Source organism: Thunnus maccoyii, chromosome 5, assembly GCF_910596095.1.
Source record: "Thunnus maccoyii chromosome 5, fThuMac1.1, whole genome shotgun sequence".
NCBI lineage: Eukaryota > Metazoa > Chordata > Actinopteri > Scombriformes > Scombridae > Thunnus > Thunnus maccoyii.
The window spans coordinates 1,253,619-1,270,359 of record NC_056537.1 but is presented as its reverse complement, the minus strand read 5'-3'; the positions used below and the strand labels follow the sequence as shown (position 1 = coordinate 1,270,359).

Sequence of the window (16,741 nt, the reverse complement as noted above, 5' to 3'; positions counted from 1 at the left end):
GCACATTTAAGGAGGTCAGAGGTCAAACTGACACATTCAACAGGTGTAGACCCGTGATTTCAGTCCTCACAGCGCAGGTTTGATTTGTTTTTTTTTTCTCTGTTCAGCTTTGTGAACCCGCTAACCAAGTCGTTTTCATTGCATAGCTCTTTGACAAAACAAGATGGCCGTCACAAGCTACAGTATTTGAGACGGGGAGGGTGGGGGGGGGTTTTCCAGTTTGCAGGAAATGGTAAACATGACACCTACAGTATATGTGTGTGTGTGTGTGCGTGTGTGTGTGTGTGTGTGTGCGTGTGTGTGTGTGTGTGTGAGGGTGTTGTGCGTATGGGCAGAAACGGAGCGTCTCTGCGGTGACGGAGTTCAGAATAAAAAGGACAAAGAGGAGAGATGGATGATGGGAGGATTTCAGAGGTGGGGAAGGGGGAGGGGGAGGGGAGGGGGGATTTCACGGACACGGTTCAGGTGGTCGACGGCTCGGTCGAAGGCGAGCTGCACAGTTTTTCGGAGGCCGGTGGAGCGAGGCTCCGTCAGCTTGACTCTGTCGAGCGCCTGGATCCCGAACGGAGCCATCTTAGATCTAGGAAGCCATTGCCTGAGAGAGGGGGGGGGGGGGGGGGGGGGGCAGGGAGAGAGAGACAGAGAGAGAAGGAGGGGGGAGAGATCATTAATATCTAAACTAGAGCTGCAACAACTAGTCGACTGTCTGAAAATTAATCTGCAACTATTTTGATAAATTTTTTGTCTTTATTTAAGAAAGAAAATCAAATATTTGATGGTTCCCTTCAGTTAACTGACATTTTAGACAAATCAAGTCATTTTCAGACGTCACTGAGAAACTGTGAATTCCATTTTTTCACGTTTTGAACATTTCAGTCTAAATAATTCATCCAGAAAATACTCGACAGATTAATGATGATGAAAATGATGATTAGTTGCAGCTCTAATTCAAACTTCATCAGACTGAAGAAAACTCAGCTTTGTCATCTACTCATGTCAACAACAACAACAACAACAACAACAACAACAACCGAGCAAATGTCCTAAACACCTAAAAATGTTTCTGACAAAATCCAATTTGATCCTTTTTATTCTAATATTTATCATATAAGAGCTGGGAGGAGACGAGATGAGAATATATAATATATAATAAATAGATGAATGGACAGAATATCAAAGCAGAGTTTTTACTATGAGCGAGACTGTGTGTGTGTGTGTGTGTGTGTGTGTATATTGTATATTTTGACGGCTCTGGTTTCATAATGTAAAGTTATTTCTTCCACTGAGAATTGCAGCTTTTGAAAAAGTATAAAAGAGAGACAGAGGTAGAGACTGAGAGCAGTCAGTCTACAGTTGATGAGCTTCATGGTTTTACGCCACTAAATACTGCAGCCAACAAGAGGTGATTAGACATGTTTGAGTTATTTTAAAAAGGACGGTTCACATGTTCCCAGTGTGTTAAAGCAGCAGTCAGGTGTCTGTAATCATTCTTCCTGTTCATACTGGATATTAAAAGATCCTTCAAATCCACAGTGTGTCCACACAGTCATTTAAAAGTCTGTGTGAAGCTTCTATTCAGCTTCATCAGTCTTGAGTTAGTCATATCAAGTGGATATCTGACACATTTACAGTCTTTGTGTTTCCTTGGACAGTGTTTCCCTGTTGAGCTGCAGGTGGAAGTATAGTAACAAAAAGAGGGACTTTGACACTAAAAAGACTGTAACGTTGAAAGATATCTACTTGATTTGACTCATTTGGACGCTGAAGCTTCATATTAGCTTCAGATAAACTTTGAAATACATTTTGTCCTCCATCACTTCCATTGTAAGGTCATTATGAAGGATCTTCTGATGGTCAGTATGAACAGGAGGAATGATTTCAGCTTTCATGTTCATTCGATGACTGACTGCTGGTTTAAGACACAGTTGAATAATTGTGAACCCGTCCTTTCACTTCAACTCACTTTAATGAGCACACAGCTGGTGATTCAGATGGATTTGATTTGTTAAGATGCTACTGAACAGTTTTCAGCCTCTTGTTTCTTTGCTAACAGTGACGTGGCTCGGTGAGTTCCTCACCAGCTGCGCTTGCTGTCGAAGAAGTGGACGAGGAAGAGTTTCTCTGCGGACCTGTACTGCATCCGCTCTCCGGCTTTGAGAACGTCCAGCGGCGGCCGGGGAAGCTCCACCCCGTTGTGCTGATACCTCATCCTCCGCACTCTGGGGTCCATGATCTGTGAACCGACAAACAGAGCGCGGTGGACACTGAGTGAGCCGGTTCTGCCTTTTGACAAAACAGCCTGGAGTAAAAAAACCTGGAGGCAGCACAGAAGAAGCCCGCACTCAAAAGAGACACAAGCATGCAAAGGCCGAGTCGAGCCACAGAAGCTCTGAGCGAAGCGGTCGACTCCACCACACACACCAAGCAGTCCACGACCGGCTGTGAGCACAAATCACGAGCTACAGCACGCACAATGACAGAGAGGCAAGATGGGTAATGAGACATCGAGGGGACTCTTTGACTAACACTCACTCACCAGGGCGGGGAAGGAGGGATATCCACTACATTTAGCCCAAACTAGTTTAAGAGGCTCCAGAACAAATGGAAAGGCAGCGGTGGGCTTCCACACCTCTACAGGAACAACGACAAGCAAGTTATGAAGGATTCACTGCAACAGACAGAGAGCACACGAGTCTGAACACACAGCCACGCACACAGGAGAGGAGGATTAAACACACACACACCACTGAAAAGATGACATTTAAACAGTTTAAGAGACTCCTGATGGCTTATAGATAGATTTAAAGGATATATTCTGCACATGTCCAGCTCTGTATTTATAAAAACTCCTTATTTATCTTCTACTGGTCCTTTATGCAGCCCCTCAGTTCAGCCTCTGTCTGAAACAGGCCGTTTTAGCTCCTGTCTCTTTAAGGCCCCGCCTCCCGATGAGCCACCTCTGTTCTGATTGGTCAGTTTTCAGGAAACTTCCTCCGGCTCCGGAGGCTACGTAAACAAACTATAGTAGCAGGATTTCACTTCTTTTTCTTGTTCTTTACTAGAAATGGAAACTTCTCAAATCCATCCGTACATGTTGGAGCTGAATCACATCTGAAATATGAGAGTGGACAACACATAGAAACACCTTAGCAACCACCTTAGCAACATGATGGATGGCCGTTTATGAGCATGTGCGAAGAGCTGACGTCAGCCCAAACGAAGCGTTCAGAGCAGGTTGAAGCCCTGAGTTTTGACTTGCAGGCAGCATTTCTTCACACGTTCACCTCAAGTTTTGGAACTTTGACCGTGTTTAACATCCGACATCAGAACAGGATGTAAATAACACTAAAAGCTGAATACGTCCCCTTTATAACCCGCTTTTGGGGGGGGGGGGGTCGATATGAACAAATAAAAAACAAGTGTTAATAATAATAATAATAATAATAATAATAATAATAACAGCAGCAACACTGCGCTACCCTGCCAGGCTAACTTGGCTAAGCCGGTATTTCCATTAGCGTGCTGCAGCTAAGTGGTGCGCTGCCAAAACGTTCCGGGTGGAACTCAAGCACTAGAATTATTGTTCCACATGTCGGAGTACACGGATTAAATCGAGGGGGCTTCGTACTAAAATATGAGCAAATATACTGATCAATTAGAAATAAAGGCGGGGGGGGGGGGCTACTATTTGAGGACTATATGTACAGAATTTCACTTTTGAAGAGTCTCTGTTTTTTATTGACTCATTTGCACATGAAGCATCTTATATATCTTGTATATCTACAACAATTAAAGTTATTATTCTCGTAACAATTTCAGACGAGTGTTTCCAGACTGAATAACTTCATGTGCCGGAGAGGAGAGTCTACCTTGCTGTGATTAATCCCAACGTGGCTGCTTCCAGTCAGTGTGAATGTGTTCAGTCTCGCTCTGACTCTGCAGTGATGGCGGCGGAGCTTTGGATCTGAAGAGGCGGGTAATTATGGACATTTAACAGCAGCGTGTCTGCTGCAGTACAATCTCAGTTACCTGTTTATATGTACAGACGTGTGTTTGTCCATGTGATATGTCTGTACCTGATGTCTGATTTACATTATTACATGAAAGTGTACAAGTTATTTTTCTCCCCGATGGACCCTGGAGGAGTCGTTGCTCTGGTAACAGCTAATGAGGATCTAAAATAAACTAGAAACACACACACACACACACACACACACACACACACACACACACACACACACACACACACTGGGCTGGGTATCATTAACACCTGAGAAGTGTCTCAGGTTGATTTTCATGGGATTTTGGAGAAAATCAATCTTTCAGCATATTCGATGGTTTAAATAAAAGGGCAGGAATGGACAGAACTTTGGATGTGTAGTTAATAATCTAAAACACACACACACACACACACACACACACACACACACACACACACACACACACAGAGAAGTAGAGGATTTTAACCAACAGACGAACCAGCAGGTTCTGGTTCAGTGTCATTTCTGACTAACTTTTAGTTTTGTTCTGGGAAAATTGATCAGTGTATCGTTTCAGTTGTTGACTGCAGGTGTGTGTGTGTATGCAGGTGTGTTGGTGTGCAGGTGTGTGTGTGTGTATGCAGGTGTGTTGGTGTGCAGGTGTGTGTGTGTATGCAGGTGTGTTGGTGTGCAGGTGTGTGTGTGTGTATGCAGGTGTGTTGGTGTGCAGGTGTGTGTGTGTGCAGGTGTGTGTGTGTGCAGGTGTGTGTGTGCGCAGGTGTGTGTATGCAGGTGTGTTGGTGTGTATGCAGGTGTGTGTGTGTGTGTGTGTGTGTGACTGAGGTGTGTTTACTGACTGGACTGAGAGTAGTAGCAGAATGAAGGCTGCTCTCATATTTCTATTATCCAGCTGATAAGTTTACGGCTCGTCTGGTGAAGACGGCAGAGAAGATTAGAAAAGACATTTTAGAGACTTTTCAGCAGGCCAACAGTGTTTCTGCCCCCCCTCATGTGTTGAGTGTGTACTGATGGATTCCCCTCATGTAAACACAATCTTTATAAATATTCATTTATTATATCACTTCAACTTATTAACAGACATGTTGTGGAGGACAGACAGACTAACTGCTGCTCTCCACTGAGCTCCTGCTTGTTTGTGAGCGTGTAAAGTGAGACGAGCCCGTCTGTAATTTATTGATGAAGGTGAAGACAATAAACGGGACCTCTTTTATTTATTCACTTAAGACTCAGAACTTCTTGGTCTGCTCAGCACTATTACCACATCCTTGTCAAATGATGTTAAATATTGTTTACTATAAAGTTCTCAGAGTCAGTCAGACATGTTTTGATTGTGACGGTTCATCAGATGAAGCTGTTCACTTGATTTCACTAACAACAGTTAAATCAAAGATAATCATCACGTCAGCCAAAAGACACACGGATGAGATGTTGTTTGTTGGGTGATATCAGCCTGATGACTCACTCTGAGCGTTACACAGTAGGAGGAGATATTTCAGGCGCTCTGTTTGTTTTTTATGTCTCTTCTGTTTGGATCAACATGAAACTCTCCTGTTGTATCATCACAAGAGAAGATGAACAACTGCGTTAGAAAATATCTGAATACTTCAGTAAAAAGCCGAAGCTACGAGACAGAGGACTTAAATACAACTCCCAAGGTGCATTTCAGCAAGAAACAGCCAATCATCAGGCTTAAAATACGGCTACGTGCAAGATCACGATTAAATCAGTTCACTTTTCATTTCTGGGTCACCATGGCGACACGCTTTGTTTACAACTTCAGTGACAAAGCGTTTTAAAATCATTACACTCTGATTTGAGCCTGTGGCTTCTTCTCCATGGCAACAGCAGCTGAGGCTCTTGGGTATTGTAGTATTCTTAGCCGTCCGGCAAAAATCAGGGTCAAATATTATGTTATTTTATCAGAAACAAAGTGTGAATAATGTAAACTGGTGTCAGAATATAAAGCTGGAGGATGGTTACATCATCAGGAGAGTCTGAGTTTCTGTGTTCAGGACTCCTCAGGAACCAGCAGCTGCTCACCCTTCACCTCCTTCAGAGATCTCATGTTTCTGAACCTCAGTTTGAGGTTTTGTGGCAAAGAAATTCAAGGATGTCTCAATCAGAAGCCTGGACGCTCAAAAGAACTTGTAGAAACAGTGATTTAAGGGAGAAATAAATCAAACCGATGCATGCTGGCACATAAACAGCTTCAGTAAACGTACAGAGAAGGAGTTTTTTTTTAAATATGTTGAGTCTTCAGCAGACAGACAGCTTGCCATGCAGTTTCATTCACATTCATCAGAAAACACTTGTTGCTGACGGACCAGTACTCACCTGAAGAGATCTTGGCGGCTTTGGTGAACTCTCCGTTCTCGATGCAGGTCATCAGATTGTTTTTGTCGTCCACGGTGCTCCGTCGAGCCGCCGCCGGCCGCCCTTTCCCGCTTTTAGACACGATGACGGTGCTGGAAGAGACGAGATGAGGAAAAGCGAGATGTTCAGAACTGGATTGATCCTGATCACCGAATCACTGGGTTCGGGTGTTCAGATGGATGTTCTGGACCTGAACCCACCTCGTGCCACAGAGGACGCTCCCGCTGGAGGAGATGCTGGACTCGGAGGCACAGCGGCGGCGAGGCTCCAGCAGGCGAGGTGAAGGCGAGGTTTCCTCTTCCTCCACCACAAAACCATTCGCTATTCCTGCAGGAAAAACACAAAACGTGTCAGTGTAGTGAAATAATCCCAGATTTAATCCCAGAACTGAAACACGACGTCTTTTCTACCTGTGCCGAGACGTTTGATCGGCGACTCCTCGTCCTCTTCGCCGTCAGCGCTGCTGCTGCGTGTTCTTTTCTTCGGTAAGAGGAGCGTCTCCAGGCGAGGGATCACCACAGACAGGAAGGTCTTGGCGCCCAGGGGTGGCGGGGACACAGCGGATGCCTCTTGGGTCTTGGGTGGTTTCTGCGGACTGGCGCTCTTGGACTTGCGGAAGAGGACGTTGTTCCGTCGGTTGCAGGCGCCGGAGGCTTCGGTGCGCAGGTCGCTGTCAGGGAGCAGCGGGTCTGGGGTGTGCCCGTTGATCGCTTCTTGGGGCACTGAGGTAGACGTGTTGGTGTCACTGTCGAGCTCCATGGGAGTGTGGTCCGCGCTGGGTTTGACTGGTTTCAGAGGGGGCGGCTCCGAGTTACTGGGCGAGGTGTCGAGCTGCGGCGGCGAAGTTAACGGCTCTAACGTCGGTGGAGGTAAAGACTTCTCCTGTGCTGTGGAGGGCTCTGTCGGGGGCTCAGGTAGTGGTTTCTCCTCGGGTTCGGCGGGGGCGGGATCAGGCTCCGGGGCGGCGGCGGGGGGCGGAGGTGGGAGCGACTTCTTTAGGCTCATCTCGCTGCGGACCTCCATGATGGTCTTCTTCAGCAGTTTGAGCCTCTTGCTGCGAGACGGACTGTGCTTCATCGCCGTACTCAGATCCAACTTCTCCAGCAGCTCCTTCAGCTGATCCTCCAGAGGGGTCAGCTTACGGTAGGCGGGGCTAAGCAGGCGGTCCACTGAGAGAGAGAGAGAGAGGGAGACAGAGAGTCACGTGACATATTCACACATTATTGATTTTATGTAGATGATTGATCTACGTACCGTCCTCCCAGGAGAAAGGGGGCGGCGCCTCCAGTTTTGGGGCTTCAGGCAGATGCAGCCCGCTGGGGAAGTCGAAGCCGATCCTCTCGGCCTCTCTGCGGGACCTGCGGAGGATGGCTCCTCCGTGGTCCTGCATCCGCTGCGCCGCCTTGTAGAAGAACGTGTCCTTGGCGTTGTACTTCATGCAGTTGGCGATGATGAGGTTGAAGTCGGCCTCGAAGTCCTCCAGGCTCCTGTAGTCGTGGCTGTCGATGCGTTTCCTCATGGTGGAGAAGTCCATGGGGTTCTTGATGTGGTCCAGGTAGTCCGGTACCTGTGGGGGGGGGGGGACAGAGGAGACACGTCAGAGGCTGCAGACTGTCTGAAGAGAACATTTACAAGGATCATAATCTTTATAAATGTCAAGAATTACATTCAACGTTTAAATCACCAGTCGGTTCACGCCTGGTCATGTGATAACAGACGAGATAAGCAGTCCCCCCCTGCAGCCAATCAGATGTAAGCTGAGTCGGGCGCTTAGACCTCTCAGGCAGCCAGAGACGCCACCAGAAATAAAACCTCTCTGATTCTCTATTACTCAAATTTCCGTTTTTCTATCCAACATTCCACAAATAGAAAATGAGAAAGACGACTCCGAAGTCTCCGTTACACACTGATCGACGGTTACAGACCTCCTTGGTGCTGACGGGCTGAGCGAAGATACTGTACTGGTCCTTCTCCTGCAGCTGACTCAGCACGGCTCTCAGCAGGATGTTGAAGGGGGTCAGCTGGACCTCCAGCACCGACTGCTGCAGCTTCATCTGACACAAGAACACACAGAGAACGATATCATGTGATCAGGATCAGACATCGTCTATAGTCTCAGGTCAGCGTTCATACTCCTGATGTGTTTACTGGTTTAACAGCTGATGTGTCTAATCTAATCTAACCGTCCCACTCAGTTTGTAGTTCTGATATCATATCTGTGACATCTGACTCTATTTGGACTTTATTTTCAATTTGTGTGTAAATCTTTAACCCCGTCAGTCCCGGGCCATAAATATCCTTTTTGTATTTATACAGTGAATTTCATATAAAGCCAATATAAACACATGAGAGGCTGTGAACAGTCAGCGGTTCATCCAGTCAGAGGCTGTTTATGACAGACGGCGGTACGATGGGCGAAATAAAAGGACTGACAGCATCACGATGAATAAATATGATTATTATGTATTAACATTATTTAATTAACTGAAACATGCACCCTTCCATAAAACTGTATGTTCAACTGTGTGTAAATAAAGCGTCTGTTTTCTTGATTAATCAATTAGTTATTTGGTTTATAAAATGTCAGAAAATGGTGAAAAATGTTTATGACTGTTCCTCAAAGCCCAAGCTGTCGTCATCAAATGTCTTGTTTTGTCCACAAAGACTAAAGAAACCAGAAAATAGTTGACAACCGATCGATTAATCTCCTGATCACTGCAGCTCTAGAGTGAGAGACGGTTGTTGTTATTTGTCTTTGAGCTGGAGAAGCAGCAGCAGCAGTAAGTGACGGTACCTCCTCCCTCTTCAGCTTCTCTCTCTTCCTGATGAGCTCCAGCAGCAGTCGAGCTCGCTCCAGGTCGTGGCGGAGGCGGTGCCACTCCTTCAGCTGCTCCTTCAGCGCCTGGTTCGTCTCCATCCGCTCCTGCAGAAATCACACGGTTCAGTAAAAACAACAGTAAGAGGTTAAACGTCCGAGGCTGTTGCGTGCGTGTGTGTGTGTGCGTGCGTGCGTGTGTGTGTGCATGCGTGTATGTGTGCGTGCGTGTATGTGTATGCGTGTATGTGTGTGCGTGTATGTGTGTGCGTGTATGTGTGTGCGTGCGTGTATGTGTATGCGTATGTGTATGCGTGCGTGTATGTGCGTGCATGTGTGTGCGTGTGTATGTGTGTGCGTGTGTATGTGTGTGCGTGTGTGTATGTGTGTGCGTGTGTGTATGTGTGTGCGTGTGTGTGTGTATGTGTGTGCGTGCGTGTATGTGTGTGCGTGCGTGTATGTGTGTGTGTGTGTGCGCGTGTGTATGTGTGTGCGTGTGTATGTGTGTGCGTGCGTGTATGTGTACGTGTGTGTGTGTGTGTGTGTGTATATGTGTGTGTATGTGTGTGTATGTGTATGTGTGTGTGTGTGTGTGTGCGTGGCGAGCGCTGACCGTCTGCTTGGATTTGGGCGGCTGAGGGTTGGCCTGCAGGCGGCGGATCAGCGGCACGTTGTTCCTCGACTGTCTCTTCAGCACCCAGTAGCTCAGCACCCGCTCGACGAAGGGACGCTTCCTCTGAACCGCCACCTGGTTCAGGATGGTGTCGTAACTGAACCACAGAGGGACAGAAAGAGACGCTGATGTTATGAAACAACATTCATTCTGTCTCTGCGTACCTGTAACAGCTTCTCAGTAGTGATTTCAGTGACTTTAATATTATTATTAATAGAAATGATGAACAAATCTACCACAGAAACATCCATCTGACTGGCACTAATGTACAGAATCACATATATAACAGATCATTGATCAGTGTCTGATCACTGATTAGCAGATTACAGTGATATCTATAGTTCTTCTATATATATTATAATCAGAATCAGTAGTTTTTGTATTGTGATTCATGTGGAGTGGCTCTGAGATGAATACCTGCCTGTCAAATAAGACCCAAGTTGTAAAAAGCCAGAATTTACCCAAAATGCAGCTGTGATTCTGTTTGTTACACATGTTGACATATTAGTGCACATAACAGATCTAAAAGGGTATAAAACTGTGGACCTGATCAAAAAAAATCCTTGTGGAAATCTTTCCTGAACACGACATAAAGAAATTAATTTTAAAAACCTCCTGGATCTGGACCCGGGTCTTGATAAACTTGTGAGGACCACTAGAGTACAGCAGGATTAAAACCTGGATCAGGATTCTTGGAAAATAAAAAGATGTGATAAACTATTTTATATTCCCTTCAAACAGATTCCACTGTTTGTTTTAAAATGATTTCTATGGATGTGATATATGTATGTATGTATAAATATTTTCCTTCTGACTGTGGATTATAAGATTCATTGATCATCTAGATCTGATCAGTTATTGATTTGAGTTCATCACCTTCAGAAACTATTATCCAGAATCAGGACTGAGAACGTTCTTACAGATGAAGACAAACACAGAACGTACAGACTGTTAATTAATAATCAAAGAGAGAGATGCATTGTGGGAGTCCCAGCTGTCCCGTCTACCTTGAAGCGGTGATACTGGGCCCAGGGTTGGTCGGGGTCTCGGGTTCCGGTTGTGGTTCAGGCTCCGCTCTTTTACTCTTCTTCTTCTGCCAGCCCTTGGCTCGGGCCTTTCCCCTTTTGTCGGCTCTCTTGTGACAGGCTCCGTTTTTCGGGTGCGGCTCCTCGTAGATGTTGAGCGGCCGGCGGTCGCAGCCTTCGGGCGTGTGGCTGCAGCAGTACGCCGTCTTTTTCACAGAGAAGGTGGTGCCGGACGCCGTCACCTCTTTGACGGGCTCCATCTTCATGTAGAGGCCGGCCTTCTGGGCGCAGCTGACGTGGAAGGCGGTGTAACAGTTGATCTTGTCGCACTGGATGCACGCTCCCGCGCACTTCTCCTTGCACAAGTAGCAAGTGAGCTTCCAGCGTGCCGGCGGAATGTTGCGGACGCCGTCGATGGGTTCGATGAAAACCGTATCGGAGAACCCCACCTCGGGCACCCACAGAGCGCACGCCACGTGGCCCCAGCGGTCGTCGTCGGTCTTCTTCAGCGCTCCGCCTCGGTTGGGGCAGAAGACGCACTCGGCGGGCCGCGACGGGGACTGCAGGCAGTGGCGGCACAGCCACTGGCCCTCCGGGATGTACGGCACGCCGTAGCACTCCTGGTGCACGGCAATGTTGCAAGAGTCGCAGAAGAGGATGACGTTGCTGTCGGCCCCGTCTCCGTCCATGCAGATGCAGCAGACGGCGTCCTCGTCCACCAGCGACTGCAGGTCGCTCTGACCCTGCGTGGCTGAGTAAGACTCCTTCTCGAAGCGGTCCATGAGGAACTCAAACAGGTTGTTGGACACCTGGCTGATGCCCTCGCTCTTCCTCTTCTCGTTGATGAGTTCGAGCCACGCGTAATCCTCTTCGTCCATGTCGTACTCCACCTCCTCGTCCAGCTCCTCTGCTGTCCTCTCTGTGTATTTGTAATACGCCACCGGCCTCCTCGGCACCACGGGCAAATTGTATTCAACCGTTCTAACTTTGGGCTCCAACAGGCCGGCGGTGCTGCCGTGGCTGCCGCCGTGAGAGGACGTCAGCGCCGCGTTCTTCTTCTGCTGACTGTTTTTAAGGCGCACGGAGCGCACCAGGACCTGCTGGGGCTTCTCGCTGTTCTCCTTGTTGCTGTTGCACTCCATGATCTCCTGAGCCGTGGGGTCGTCGTCGGTGATGACGTCCAGCTTGTCGTAGATGCTGAGCCGGTGCACGCGGCCGTCCACCTCCAGCTCCACCATTCGCTGAGCCTGCGCGTACGTCAGCGTCTCTCGGTTGGGCGACGGCTTGATGGGCGAGGACGCTCTTTTCAGCCCCGCTGGGCGTTGATGTCGACCTTTTTTCCTCATGCCGAAGCCGTAAAGACCCTGAAAAGCAAACGAATGAAACAACATGTTACAGTTTGACACCGACTGATGAACGTACATCAGTTTTTCATGTCATTAACTCTCCCTGTGAAGCAACGACCGCCACACAGAGCCGTGTGTGTTGGACCTATTGGAACCTGCAGCAATGATTAACAGCCTTTTCCCTCAGCGCTGCCTTGCAGGAACAAAGTTGGGCAGTTAATGTGATGTCACCAACTCTTCCAGCCTTCAATCAAGGAGGAGCAAAGAAATATGTAAATAATAATAAAACACACAACTTATTATCTCTGTGAAGGTGTCATTTTAGGAGTAAACAACTGAGCGTGAATGAAGATATATGAGCCCCAAAATACAACATAAAACAACCTAATCAATGTATTACCAACGCAGTGTGTCTGTCATGTGGTGCAGCCGAGTCTGATCTGCTTTCACAAGTTTTACACTCACAAGTCTTTCTCAAAATCTATTTGATGACGCATGTTTAATCCTCTTCCTCGTGCAAACAGCTGAATGCATCCGTGTTAAATACATTCAATAAGAATCCAACCAGACTCAGAATCTGACCAATGCAAACTTTTGATCCTCTGCATGTTTCACTTCTCGTGGCTACAGACACATTTCAGTGTTCAGGTTTGATACCCGGCTGTAAAGAAAACACACAATCACTGAAAATAAAAACAACTTATCTGCACCTTTCTACAGATTAAGAGTCCAGCTCTTGTCTGAAATGAGCAGCTTCATGTTTGTGTTTGTTTATCTTTGTTTATCTGTATGTTCTCTGCACTGTGTTTATGTATACTGAGAACAACAGAGACCAGAGTCAAATTCCATCTTTGTGTCAACATCAGGGTCGCAACTATTTTCATTCATTCTTGATTTTATCAACTGTGAGAATATAATGATAAACTGTCCGTCACAGTTTCCCTGAGCCCAAGTTGACATATTTAAATATGGTCCAAAAATCACAATATAATATAATAACTATGACTGATCATCTCATCTGTACGTGTTTGTATCTGGATCCTCTTGTGCATGTGTCTGAACTGTGTGTGTGTGTGTGTGTGTGTGTGTGTCTATATTAAAGGACGGGTTCACCATTTTACAAGCATGTCTTAAACCAGCAGTCAGGTTTCCATAGTAACAGTAATGTAATCATTCCTCCTGTTCATACTGGATATTAAAAGATCCTTCAAATGTGTTTTCAATGGAAGTGATGGAGGATAAAATCCACAGTGTGTCCACACAGTCATTTAAAAGTCTGTGTGAAGCTTCTATTCAGCTTCATCAGTCTGAGTTAGTCATATCAAGTGGATATCTGACACATTTACAGTCTTTGTGTTTCCTCGGACAGTGTTTCCCTGTTGAGCTGCAGGTGGAAGTATAGTAACAAAAAGACTTTGGCACTAAAAAGACTGTAACGTTGAAGCTTCATATTAGCTTAAATCTATAGTGTGATGAAATCTGATTTGAGAAGCTGCCTGAAAGTCCATGATAACCTGAACTGTTTTTATTATTCATGCACTCGTTGCAATAACACAGCCTGCACCACAGAGTTCAGGCGCCCCCCATCACTTCCATTGTAAGTGCATTATGAAGGGATCTTCCAATGGTCAGTATGAACAGGAGGAATGATTACAGCAAGAATACATGTTTCAGTGTTCATGTGGGCCCCTGACTGTTGTTTTAAGACACACTTGAAAAACTGTGAACCCGTCCTTTAAAAGCCACTGAGAGCAAATTCCTTCTACGGATCAGTAGAGTTTATTCTAAGCCTTTTCTGTCGCTCAGCTGGCTGCTGTTACTGTAAAGCTTCACTGTTTGTTTATTTGGTTTTTAATGTAACAGTTCAACATGTTTTCGGTTCGCAGCTGAGTGTAAAGCACAGCAGGCGAACACAGCCTGACCGCGATGAACCTTCACTGGATGAATGAAAGAAAGCAGCACACATCCACACCGACCACAGCGAGCCTCCGGTCGGCTCAACCAGCGGGCCTGAAGCCGATGAGAGCTGCTTGTTGGTCGGTCTCTCTCTGGATGTTCCACGGTAACTGCTGGCCGCGGCTACCGTTAGCTCCGCTTAACCGACACACAACTACATCTGTGTGCTTCATCCTATCTGCTTACCGGTTATCGACCAAACGGTAACAAGAAAGCACGGCCCGGTAGTGCCCCCCGGCAGGTGACGGCCTCTCCGGTCGCCGGATAACCGCGTTAGGACAGTCCGTCCACTAACCAGGCTAACGTTAGCCTGCTAGTAACCGAGGGGGGGAGGAAAGATGGCGACCAACACAACAAGAAGCTGCCTCGATTGAAGAAGTTGTGTTTTCCTCGGAGCACTGCGGGCTGGTTTCGGGTTTAAACCAGCTCAGACTGCAGCGGACAGACATTAAAGGAGAAGTAGACAGAGAGAAGCTGAACTCACCGCGGTGCTTCCAACAATTCAGCGGATAAATACAGCAGCAATGGCGGCGCGGCCTGCGGAGCGAAGCAGCCGTTAAATCCACATTCAGCGCGGCTCGCGCTCAACCGACTCACACCTGCACGTGTCCGGCCGGTATCCAGGGCGACGGAGCTGGGCTCAGGTGTTCCACTGTGATTGAGATAAACCGTGATCGATCAGCCCGATCGGGAGCAGTTCGGAGCGGCGGAGCTTCTCTTCCCCCAAAAACAATGCGGTTGTGTGAGCCGTTATGCCGTGACGTCACCACGTACAACTGAAACCAGGAAGTCGCTTCGACTCTTTTTTTTCTTCTTGAGCAAAAAACAGAAAGTTCAACAGAAGTCAGTTTATTATTTTTACTGGTAAAATTTCACATCCATAAAAACAAGTTCTTGAGGTCACGTGTCGTTTGAACTTGTCATGACTGAATTTAATGAATGAATCTGAACTTAATCAATGAATGAATTATTTTGAGAACTTGTAAACAATAGGAAATGTGCACTTACAGTTAGTATGCTCCAAAAATCTTTTAAAGAAATCTGATTTGATTGCCTACATGTTCTGTCATTTTTCTGTTTATTTATTTATCTATATTGCTCTTACCCTTTGTCCTGTTAATATGTTGACTGTATCAACAAACTGAAAGTGAAGTCATGTCCTTTATGTTATCTTTATTTCATTATGATGCCTAATTGTTTTCTTATTGTCTTAATGCTGTAAGTGACGCTTTCTGTAAATAACGTGATAGGGGGAAAGACTTTTTTCTTATTTTGTTTTTATTTATTTATTTTTCTGAACACATTACACCACGATTAGTACTATTTGGATCAATACATGTATTCTAACCAAACCTCGTTTTTCCGAACTCGGATGTTGAAAGATGTTCAGTCTGAACATTTAGTCAACGTTAGGAAATGTAAAGGAACAGTCAGCTGCTATTGTCCACAAATCCCATAAAAACAACCAATAATGTGTCGGTGGAAGAACTATTCAGATACTTTAAAAATTAAAAATACAGGCAGACAAAATATCCATTAAATGACTTATCAAAACCAATTATTTATCAGTTTAAGGGTTAATTTAAAGGCTTGTTTCCTTTCCATTAAATAAACAAACATCAAAATTACTGAGTAACTTGAATTAATCTTGAATCGATTACTGCTACTTAAATTCTATGAAATAACACTAAAAACAGCATTTTTAGTGTAAATCTGGAGATGGAAATATCATATTAATGTCTTCTGTTTCATAAAGTGTTAACAGTAAACGAACAAATGTAAAAAAAACAAACATAGGTGTAGACGTAGGAGTAGATATAAGTGGCGGCTTAAAATACAGTCTCACTTTCAATAAGTTCTTTTGTCCTCTGCATTTTTTTAGTATTTTTGTTTAAAATGTAAAAAATGTAAAATGTAAATTAAAAAAAAAATGTTTCCGACTGTTTTTCTTTTGTTTGGTGCTTCTTTCATTCAGAAAAAGGGAAACTACAGTAAAAGTATCAATACAGCAATGAAAAAATACTCCATTACAAGTAAAATTCCTGCATGAAAAAACCTACTACAGTAAAAGTACATAAGTATTATGAGCTTGATGTAGTTAAAGTATTGCAGTAAAAGTACATAAGTATTATGAGCCTGATGTAGTTAAAGTATTGCAGTAAAAGTACATAAGTATTATGAGCTTGATGTAGTTAAAGTATTGCAGTAAAAGTACATAAGTATTATGAGCTTGATGTAGTTAAAGTACTACAGTAAAAGTAGTGGTTTGGTCCCTCTGACTGATATATTATTATATATGACATCATTAGATTATTAATAGTGAAGCATCAGTGTTAGAGCAGCATGTTACTGTTGTAGCTGCTGGAGGTGGAGCTAGTTTACACTACTTTATATACAGTTAGCTAGTTTAGTCCAGTGGTTCCCAACCTAGGGGTCGGGCCCCTCCAAAGGGTCAGCAGATAAATCTGAGGGGTGGTGAGATGATTAATGGGAGAGGAAAGAAGAAAAAACAAAGTTCTGATACACAAATCTGTTTTCAGTTTTTGGATTTT

General features: G+C 45.3%; 1 protein-coding gene across 3 annotated transcripts; it reads right to left on the bottom strand.

The window, feature by feature from the left end:
• Positions 1–455: 455 nt before the first annotated feature.
• On the bottom strand, positions 456–16,058 carry LOC121896767 (bromodomain-containing protein 1-like). 3 transcript variants are annotated; one of them, XM_042410767.1, is made up of 11 exons: positions 14,674–16,058; positions 10,870–12,251; positions 9,803–9,959; positions 9,169–9,297; positions 8,300–8,428; positions 7,629–7,941; positions 6,785–7,543; positions 6,575–6,701; positions 6,336–6,466; positions 2,130–2,233; positions 497–595 (listed from the first exon to the last, which is right to left on the bottom strand). In XM_042410767.1, the coding sequence occupies exons 2-11, from the start codon at positions 12,231–12,233 to the stop codon at positions 581–583; spliced, it is 3,228 nt and encodes a 1,075-aa protein (XP_042266701.1). In that variant the 5' UTR covers positions 12,234–12,251; positions 14,674–16,058; the 3' UTR covers positions 497–580. The 3 variants fall into 3 exon arrangements, with proteins under 3 accessions (XP_042266703.1, XP_042266701.1, XP_042266700.1); XM_042410766.1 differs by having other exon boundaries at positions 2,079–2,233; positions 14,674–16,057; XM_042410769.1 differs by lacking the exon at positions 2,130–2,233 and having other exon boundaries at positions 456–595.
• Between the last annotated feature and the right edge of the window lie 683 nt (positions 16,059–16,741).

Coding starts and splice junctions, on each gene's coding strand:
- LOC121896767 (XM_042410766.1), bottom strand. CDS start 12,233: ATGAGGAAAAAAGGTCGACATCAACGCCCAGCGGGGCTGAAAAGAGCG. Junction 6,467..6,574: donor AGCGTCCTCTGTGGCACGAG/GTGGGTTCAGGT, acceptor CGTCTCTTCCAG/CACCGTCATCGTGTCTAAAA. Junction 2,234..6,335: donor AGCCGCCAAGATCTCTTCAG/GTGAGTACTGGT, acceptor GTCGGTTCACAG/ATCATGGACCCCAGAGTGCG.